Genomic DNA, 9,664 nt, shown 5'->3' with positions numbered 1-9,664 from the left:
TGAAGGTTGAAGTTGATCGGTTGTTGGAACTTTGAAGGGAACGGGATCGAGAAGACGTAAAAGGGTTGGTTCAGTAGCTGGCAGGGCCAATGAAGATCTAGACCTGTCCAGATCTCAGACGTCGAGGGAGATTCACGAAGGTCGAGGTGCTGGGGCAGGAAAGAGAGACGAGTGAAGTCGAGTTCGCGAAAGTAGAGTAGAGGGACGTCGGCGAAGACCACGGTGGGAAGGACTGGGCTGAAAGGTGCTTCCTATCCAGCCTTCTGATCGTCCGTCGAAAGTTGAAGGTCGAGACGTGAGGAAGAGCTGATGGTGAGGAGTAGAGGGAGAAGCGTCGAGCTGGCTTCCCTTCGATGATGAGGATCCATCTTCGCAAGCGAGAGAGTTCTGGACAATCTAGGCGGGTGTACTGAGGATGAGGCGTGCTGAGATTCGATACGATGGCGAGGAGGGAGGGAGGGAGGGGGGAAAGTTGGAGGCCGTTGAGGAAGGAACGACGCCTTGCCGTCGAACCTAGCTCAAGCTCCACCACCCACATCGTAAAGAACGTTTTTGACGGTTTGGCTAGAGGTTGAGAGAAGTTTAGAGAAATCCAAGAATGTCGTCCTGCAGTGAGAGAAAGGCGCAAAAAGGGTTGGGTCGTGGTTCGAAGCGAACGAGCTCACCTCAGTTTCCCTCCTTCCCTTCTTTTACCCTTTCAAGGTCGACCTCACAACTGAGCGGACAACCCAAATCTCGCCCTCTCCTCTTCTTCTCTCCCCTTGCTCGAAAACTCATCGATCTACTCTCAACAAACCCAAGAAACAACCCAAAAATGACCTCAACTCCTTCCTCCGATTCACCTCGACGAGGGAGCCAACACGACGCCCTCGAAAGCCAGCCCTCGACCTCCTTGGATACCTCTCTCGGAGCAGGTTCTACAGCCATGGATACAGGAGGCTTCGGAGGGGAGAAGGGTCGTGCAACGAGCTCTCGAGGTGAGTTGGGAGGTGTAGGAGAGAGGAGACGAGGTCGCCTTCCCTTCACTTCGCTGATCTCTCCCTTTCTTTCCCTCTCTTGACTGTTTGGAACATTATTCACCTCTTCAGCGAGCTCCAAGTCTCACTCTCGACCCTCAAGCAGACTCAACTCCCCGGCAGCGAATCCTCTCCCTGCTTCTGCGTCCTTCAACCCCATCGCCTCGAGCTCCAACCTTCCTCCTGTTCACCAGCCCCCAGCCTCTGTCTACGCTCGACAAGATCGATCTCTTCCGCTCAACAGCTCAAAGCATTGGGACATGACTACAGTGTTCGTCGCCTTTCTGTTTCAAGCTTCAATCTCGACTTTCTCGCTGACCTCCTCTCCTCCTCCTCCCCATCTTCTTCCCGCGACAGCCTCGACGACGGTACGAACGACGGAAAGAAATGGAAAGGACCCGGAAGCTGTGATTTCTGCAAGCTTGCGAGCGTCAGATGTGTTCGTAGGACGGAGGCTCCACCCGGAAGCAGGTGTGCTTTGTGCGAGAAGGAGAACGTCGCTTGTTCTCGTGAGCCTTCAATCTTCTTTCTTTTGTTGTTCAGGAGCCAGAGCACCGACAATCCAAAGCATCGACGTGTAGCCGAGCTAATCATTCTTTCTCTAAACCGCTGTATCGCTTCACAGTCGCTGAATCTCCAAACTCGACACCTTCTCTCCCTCCCTTCGCCTCGACGCATCGTCCTTCGACTGGAGGAAGGAAACGATCCTCGGCTGGAATCGAAAGATCTTCTACAAGTGAGTTCATGTATCCACCTCGTGAAGCCGCTCGTCGTGGAGATCTTCCCTGGTCGCAAGGTCTCGTCTCCGCTTTTCAAACGCTGACGACCTCGACGCGTCTCTCTTTCCCTCTCTTACCCACCTCTCGTCATTTCAACCCAGATCCCTCCAATCCGTCTGCCCCTTCTGCTCTCTCTCGACCTCCCTATAACTCTTCCAAGTCTCTTCCGGCCCAACTTCAACTTCAATCCGACATTGCGAAGCGACCTCGCCTCTCCAACGCCTCCTCTACTTCGAGCAAGGACAAGGGGAAGGGTAGAGAGAGACGGAGGTCTGGAGAAATGGGAAGCAAGGATCAGAGAATCGCCGAGATGCAGAGATCTTTGGTCGAGTTGATGAAGGCTGTCGAAGAAGCGATCGAGGACGACGTGAGTTTCGTCTCTCCTTCTTTCCGATTCCTTGACGTTTCGAGGCGGCCGTGGTCTACAACTCGAAGAAAGATAATTATGACTGACCGTTCACGCTCTTCGCTGCCTCCCTAAACGCCGTTTCGGACGAATGCAGGAAGGGAACGCGAGCTCGTCGTCGGAAGATTCTGAGACGGAGACGGCTAGGATGGGCAAGGAGTACAGGATGAGTCTCTATGATGTGAGCACCACAGGCCCTTCAGTTTTTCTCTGGTATTCTTCGCAATTCGCTGACTCTTGGCGTCTCTTTCATTCTCTATTTCCAGCCCAACTCGACCTCTCTCTCCTCCCTCCTCAACTCTCCGGATCCCACCACTCGATCTCAACAACAACTCCTCGTCTCCGTCTGCAAATCTCTAAAGCAGAAGGACGTCGAACTCAACGAGAGACGAGCTCTGGACGCCGAGATGAAACGAACTCTCGAGGAGAAGGAGAAACTGGCTCACGAGTGGAGCAGGAGGAGTGAGATCGAGAGCCGAAGCACCGACTCGGCTGGGAGGAGTGAGAGGGTCAAGGAGCTGGAAAGGGAGCTGGAGAAGATGAGGCTGGGGAAGGAGGGTGCTGAGACGGAGGCGAGACGTTGCAGGGAGGAGAAGGATCAAGCCGTCGAGAGGGGAGAGGAGGTTGGCAGGTCGAGAGATGGGATCTTGGAGGTCTCTAGGAAGAGGGAGTTGGAGATGGGAAAGCTTCGGAAGGAGATGACTGGGCTTGAGATCGAGTTGGGGAAGGTTCGGAACGAGGTGAGTTTGGTTCTCGCCTTGTTCCTCGTCGCGTCCTTCGTCGACACGAAGACCACAACCACGACGCTGACGGCTCTTCCCCCCTCCACTCTTTCTTACACCCACCTCTCAACAGCTCGCCAACACCATCCCTTCTGGAGCAACCGAGATCGCCGCCCTCAACGCCCATCGTGAGAAGGAGGAGACCGCCTTGAAGGCCGACGTTGCTTCGAAGAACGAGGAGATTGCTGCTGCGAGAGGAAGAATATCTATCATTGAGGAGGAGGTGAGTTCAACTCAGTTCTTTTCAGTAGCCGAGGAAAGTTGTCGCTCGAATGAAGGGCTCGAGCTCGGAACTCGAAGGACTGACCGACGCGTCTCCCTTCATCAGCTTCAACAAGCGCAAACGAGACGGGACGCCGCCGTCCAGTCCTCTGCCATTCTTGCTGCTGAGATCGAGAGGTTGAAGAGTGAGAAGGCTTTGGTGGAGACCGACGCTCAAGCGAAGTTGTAAGCAGTTCAGGAGCTTCATGTTCGTCTCAGTTCCTCTCCTACCCCTCTCGTTCGACCGAGCTGACGTCCCTTCCCCTTCTCCTTTTCCTCGCAGACCCGAGATGTTCAGATCCGAGATGTTCAAACTCTTCGAACTGAAGCCGATAAGGTTTCTGGTCTGATCTTCGCTTCAGTTCCTCTTCTCGAACGCTAACCGATATCTTCTGGACTTCGTTCTGTCCAACAACAGTGGAAGAAAACGTCTCAAACAATCAAGGCCGCTTTGGAAAACGAGAGGTCCACCAGCAAGACTTTGAAGGAGGATGGCCAGCGATTGAAGGAGGATAACCAGCGATTGAAGGAGGTGCTAGGTTCGTCGCTTTGCTCCCTCCTTCTTCTTCTTCTTCTTCTTCTTCACATCCGCTCGTGAAAGGGTTCGCTGACTTTTAATGTTCTCTAACTCTCGATTTCGTTGCTGCAGCTGCTCTCGGACATCCTGTGGGCTGATCGGATCGGAGGGATTGGGAGGAGCAGAGAGAGGAGACGACGACGCGACGAAACGACTTTAACGACCGAGCGAGCTAGCACCAGAACCGCTCTATGATATTTCCTTTATTCAATTTGCGTGAAAGCAATGCCTTTTTTTACCGTCCCTTTCGCAAGCTCCCTGCTTTCAAGTGTCGCGTCAACGACCTGCTCGACGCGTCTCTTCTTCCCTTCCCTTCCTTCTCCCTCGTCCTTCTTTCTTGCCCACATCGCCAAATCCAAGGTAAGAAAAAAAAGGGTGTGGATAAAAGTTTCGAGGGGAGGTGTGGGTATAACCTCGAAGTGTTTTACGCTCTCGCGACCAGTCGAGAGAAAAAATCGAGGGGAGAGGTAGGTGAAGAAGAACGCAAGGCAGGGAAACCAAAGACCAAGGAAAGAAGAGAGTGAAAGGGTCGAAGAGAGAGCGTAGAAAGAAAACGTTGTAAAGAACACCGACCGACCAGCGAAAGGGGCAAAGGAAGAAAGGAAAGGCTCGGCTCGAGGCAAGAAGGGGGGGGGGGGGTGCAAAGGCAAAGCAAAGAGAGAAGGAGCGAGCGAGCGAAAAGCTTGTAGCAAAGGAAAGAAAAGGTAAAAACGAAGTGGTCGGTGTGTGTGTATGTGCAGCACTCGCAGGCGAGTTGGGCCAAAAAAAAAAAAAAGGAAAGAAAGATGAGAGAGAGTGAAAGCAAAGGATAGTGGGGAGTTAATAAAGAGGAGGAAGGATCGAGAGCAGGAGCGAGAGAAATAGAGAAAGAAGAAGAGACTGGAGTCCTGGGTAGAGTATCGAAAAGGCGAGAACGAGAAAGGGGAGAACCAAAAAGACGTGAATGGGGAAAGGGAGAGACGAAGCAGAAGAACCCAGCGATCAATCTATCGAGAGAGAGGGGAAGGGACGAGAGAAACCAAGATAGTCAAGAAAGAGGGAGCGGGAGTCAGGACTGGAGAACGAGCTAGAGAGAGAGCGAGAACAGGGAAAGGAACGAACAAAAAGAAAATAAGGAAAGCGACGGTAGAGCAAGAAGAAAGGAAGCGACGGTCCCTCCTTCTCCTCGACGAAAGGCTACCTAGAATCCGAGGCTGGACTCCCTCAAGACAGGTCCCGAGATGTCGGCGGCGAGGAAAGGCTTCCTCTGAACCTTGGAGTGTCCTGGAACGGCGTTCGAGTCGGCGAAGGGATCGATCCTCGAAGGACCTCCTCGTCCTCCTCCTCCTCCGGGCGTGGGGTAGAACGGACTGGGAGATCCGGAGGACTTGTAAGGAGCGGGAGGAGCGGGTGCGGGAGGTCGTTGGTAGGAGGATTGCTGGTAGGCGTCGGCGATGGGGTTGGAGAAGGGGTTCACTGAGAGAGAGGAAGGGAGGGGCGCGTCAGTTTCGAGTTGGTTCGAACGAGAGAAAGAGAAGAGAGAAGTAGACGAACCTGGATCCGAGAGGATGTGCTGGAAGTTCCTAGGAGCCGAGATGGGAACGTTGGGAGCTGCTCGTCGTCGAGTCATGGAGGGAGCGGCGGCGGCGGCTTGAGGGTAGGCTCCGTTGGTAGGGGACTCGGGAGAGATGGGTCGACCTCCTGTAGTTCCTCCTCCTCCTCCGAGAGCTCGGTAGATGCTCGAGAACCTTCCACTTCCGATGGCTCCTGGTGCTCCCCCTCCGTTCGACGAGTTGATGGACATGTCCTTCGACTGAGGTCGCATCGAAGATCGGTCGTTGATCGAAGGAGGGGAGAAGGCGTAGAACGAACTGGGTCGTCCGTCAATGTCGACCGAACTGGATCGAGCGTGAGCTCCGGAGACCGAACCGCTGGAGGTTTGAGACATCATGTTGACGTTGGCGAGAGCTCGTCCGGTGAGGGTGGGGTTCATGCTCATTCGTCGATGGATGTCGGCCTTTGCGTTTCGACGCATCTTCCTGTAGACCCAGACGACGAGGAGAATCCACAGCGTTCCTCCGATCGAGACCGTCACTCCGATGATAATGTCCCTGTTTCGAGACGAGAGACCTGATCCTCCTGAGGTCGACGACGACGTGGTAGCTCCAGTGGTGGCCGAAAAGGAGTTGACGATGGGGAAGGCCTTGTTGACTTGGTTGGCGATCTCTCCAGGAATTCCGCTCTGGTTGTAGAACGCCGAGTTGGAAGCCTTGATCTGGGCCTAGAGGATGGTGAAGGAGGTAAGAGAAGGAGATCAGGAACAAGAACAGGAAACGACGAAGAAGAACGGGAGAGAGGAAAGAAACAAACCTGAAGATCGGCGACGAGAGCGGTCGGCACGTACCCAACCCAAGTCGTCAAAACTGGGCTCACGGCTCCGTTGATCGACGCTGGCTGGTAGGCCTTGAGAGCGTAGGTCGAAGCTCCACTGGAGTTGAGAGCGAGAGCCGTCTCGACGAGGATGGGAGTGTAGAGCATGACTTGAGCGGTCGCCTCCGAGTTGTTGGCGACGAAGGTCCAAGCAAGAGCGTCCGAGAAGAGGAGCGAGACGAGGGTATCCTCCGCATGGGCGTCGACGGACGAGTCGGTGGAAGCACCGTCCGAGCTGGTGGCAGGGAGGATGACCGAGGGAAGGTTGACGGGGATGGGAGCGACGGTAGGGACGGGGATGTAGGACGATCCGGTTTCCATTTTGATGAACTCAGAGACGGACGACTCGCTTGTAGTGGTGGTAGCCACGAGAGGGAGGACCAGTTGAGATTGGGTAGGGTACCAGACGTCGTTGGTGTCGCTCGAAGCGCTCGTGGAGAAGGCTGCCGCTGAAGTCGAGGGAGGAGGAGGAGCGAAGTCCGAAGTCGACGACGATCCGTTGAACGATCCTGACTGGATGCTCGACGAGGGAAGAGGAGCGGTAGTGATCTCGGGTCCTGGTGCTGATTCCGACGCGGTAGCTGATTCCGATCCTGTAACGATGAAGCTGGCCGAAGCGGATTCCGAAGGGACTCCAGTAGTGATGGGAGGAGCGGGTTCCGATTCGGTAGCGGAGACAACGCTGGACTCGCTGGCGACTTGAGGGTCGACGCTGGTCTGGGAGACGACTTCGGAGGTGACGATGGAGGAGACCTCTCCCGACGAGAGAGTGAGGATGGAGGTGACGGCGGCGAAGGGAGAGGGAGAGGGAGTGATCTCCGACGAGGACGCGCTCTCCGTGACGGTAGCTGTAGCGGTTTCCTCCGTGGCCGTCGACTCGAATCCTTGCGAGGTAGTAGATTCTGATCCTTCACTGGTGAAATCCGTAGCCGTCGTCGTGGGAGCTGGGGCGTCGGAGGCGGTCTCAGTCACAGATTCCGCTGATTGGGTGGTCGAATCCGTGGAAGTCTCAGTAGGGACGGGCGAGGAAGTCGAGTCCGTTCCCGTAGCGGTAGCCTAGGAAGTGTAGACGCAGAGAGTCAGCTTTATCTTGACGAGAGCAGAGGGAAAGTAACGAGAGTCTCACCTCAGCCGAGGTGGTGATCAAAGTCGTCTGCGACGCAACCGTCTCCTGAGCGGATTCCGTCGAGAAAGTCGAGGTCTCCGTAGCCACAGACTCCGTAGTAGTCGACTCTCCAGTCTAAGAAAAAAAAGGGAAGGGTCAGTGGGGAGAAAGAGAAGGTCAGAAGCCAAAAGAGACGCGTAAAACTCACGACCTGAGCAAGAATCGAAGCTGCCGATGAGATGGCATCCGTGACGGCGGCAGAGGCAGTCGTAGACTCTCCGGTGTTGGTAGGAGTGGGCGAAGGAGTGAGAGAGTCGGTGGAGGTGGAGGTGGAAGTCGAAACCTGAGCGAAAGGAGAACAACAATCGATCAGCTCGAGCCTCCCTTCAACTCGTTTTCAAGCTGAAAACTCACCTCAGACTCAACACTCGAAGTCGTAGCCGCCTCAGCAGTTGAAGAGGTCTCTCCCACGCTTGTGGTAGGAGAAGCCACGCTCTCCTCGGAGGTCGAAACGGCAGCAGCAGACGAAGTCGTGCTGGTCTCGTCCACGGAGGAGGACGTGGTTGTCGTCGAAGAAGTCTCGACCTCAGCGACGGAGGTAGACGGTGTTGGTGAGGAAGAGGAAGTGGTAGGGATGGTGGATTCGACCGTAGAGGAGGTGGTAGGTGTTTCCGAGGAGGTGGAGGTGGTAGGAGTCGAGGAGGAGGAGGTGGGTTCCTCGATGGTTGCCGACGACGACGTGGTTGAAGGAAGAGCCGATTCCGTCGAGGTTGAGGTGACGGTGGTGAGCAAGACCTCGGTGGTGGCAGCTGCCGAGGAGGTGGTAGATTCTGTTGTTGAGGTTGCGACTTCCTCCGAGGTGCTGGTGCTGGTGCTGGTGGGCGTCGGGGTAGAAGAGGAGGAGGAGGAGGAGGAAGAGGTGTCTTCGGCCAACGCTGCTATGGGATCCGCTGAGGTAGCTGCCGAGGTGATGGACTCGAGGATGGAAGCTGAAGGAAGGGAGCAAAACGGACCAGAGTCAGTTTTTCCGAGAGGAATAGCCGAGACGAGATGGGTGGTCAGGGGGAGAGGGAAGGAGGGAAGGAAGGAAGGAGAGGGGTCTGGGATGGTCTCGAGCCAAACATCTCGTCCTGGCGCAACCAAGCCCAAAGAAAGCTAGGCTAGTCTACAATATGACTATCCAGCTTCCTCCCTGGAGCTCGTAAGCTGTTTAGATATGGGGATGGGAGGAACAGGAAGGAAGTTTGACGAGAGACACCGAAAGACCAAAACACTCCGCTTCGGAGAGGTTGAGGCTGGCCTTCCTTCCTCTGCTTCTCCTCATCTTCGTCCGAGCCACAAGAGCCTTGGATCGTAGATGAAGATGAAGGTCCTCTCATTCCTCTCGAACGAGAAAGAGAGCGAAAAGAGAAGAAATCGTGAAGGAAAGCGACGACGAGCGATCCTTCCTCGTCTTGAGCTCTCCTCCTTTCCCTTCCTTCCTTCTCTCACCTCCTTCTCTCCTCCCATCCTCCCAACCTCTCCCCATACACACCATCCCCTCCCCTACCCACCCAGAACAAAGCCAAGTAGAGATTGCACTCACCCAAATCCCTCTCTCTATGATTCGCATGCTTTCCATGCCTAGCTCTCAAATCGGACGACCTGTTCAACCCCGTCGCTCCTCCTCCAGCTCCTCCTCGAGCAGCTTCAACCTGAACACCACCGAGAGCGAAAAGAGCGAGGACAGCCAAAGAAGCGTAACGGGACATCCGAGGGGAAGCAGCGGCGATGGATGAGGGGAGGGCGAGGAGGGAGGAGGGAAGGGACCGTCCGGCGGTTGGAAGGAGGCTTGCCTGGCGAGGCTGTCGAGGAGGAGGATCTGTTTTTTGGGGGCGAAGGAGCGTGTGTAGCGACGAGGGAGTCGACGGAGAGGAGCGGTGGGACGAGGGGGAGAGGGAGAGAAGGGAAGAGGGAAAGGGTGCTGTTGAAGGTTGGAGGAGAGGCAGAGGCAGAGGAGAAGAGTTCAAGGTCTCGAACCCTCAGAGAGGAGAGGAGGAGACCCCTGAAACGAGGCACGATCCTTGAGGGCGAAAACAGAGAGCGATATGTAGGAAAATCTGAGATCTCTTTTTATCATGGAAAAATGCACGACCAACTCCGACTCGGTCTCGACTCAGATCTACAGGAAAGAACATGGTGTTACAGCAAGAAGGATCTGCCCTTCTTTCCCCTCCCCCCCTTGTTCTCGACGCGTCTGTCTTTCCCTTTGCTTTTGCTTTGGTTCCTGACTTCGCCCTGAGAAGCCAAACCAAAGTTCCTCTCTCGCTGACCATCTTCTACACTCTAC

At 55.2% G+C, this 9,664-nt stretch overlaps 2 protein-coding genes across 2 annotated transcripts; one reads left to right on the top strand and one right to left on the bottom strand.

Moving 5' to 3' along the window:
- Positions 1-925: 925 nt before the first annotated feature.
- BDY24DRAFT_371942 (uncharacterized protein) lies at positions 926-3,594 on the top strand (the record flags this gene model as incomplete). The annotated part of the gene is made up of 10 exons (XM_076638177.1): positions 926-977; positions 1,089-1,287; positions 1,374-1,525; positions 1,642-1,752; positions 1,897-2,162; positions 2,299-2,382; positions 2,468-2,941; positions 3,057-3,206; positions 3,312-3,430; positions 3,528-3,594. The coding sequence occupies 10 exons, from the start codon at positions 926-928 to the stop codon at positions 3,592-3,594; spliced, it is 1,674 nt and encodes a 557-aa protein (XP_076493569.1).
- Positions 3,595-4,611: 1,017 nt separating this feature from the next.
- BDY24DRAFT_177481 (uncharacterized protein) lies at positions 4,612-9,407 on the bottom strand. The gene is made up of 8 exons (XM_076636303.1): positions 8,921-9,407; positions 7,750-8,324; positions 7,544-7,678; positions 7,357-7,470; positions 6,171-7,286; positions 5,881-6,081; positions 4,923-5,132; positions 4,612-4,807 (listed from the first exon to the last, which is right to left on the bottom strand). Exons 1-7 carry the CDS (start codon positions 9,084-9,086, stop codon positions 5,025-5,027), a joined length of 2,415 nt encoding a protein of 804 aa, XP_076493568.1. The 5' UTR covers positions 9,087-9,407; the 3' UTR covers positions 4,612-4,807; positions 4,923-5,024.
- Positions 9,408-9,664: the final 257 nt, after the last annotated feature.

The sequence above is a fragment of the Mrakia frigida genome, assembly GCF_051309035.1.
Source record: "Mrakia frigida strain ATCC 22029 unplaced genomic scaffold BDY24scaffold_33, whole genome shotgun sequence".
Taxonomy (NCBI): domain Eukaryota; kingdom Fungi; phylum Basidiomycota; class Tremellomycetes; order Cystofilobasidiales; family Mrakiaceae; genus Mrakia; species Mrakia frigida.
The sequence above is the reverse complement of the archived record's forward strand: the minus strand, read 5'-3'. Positions and strand labels throughout refer to the sequence as shown.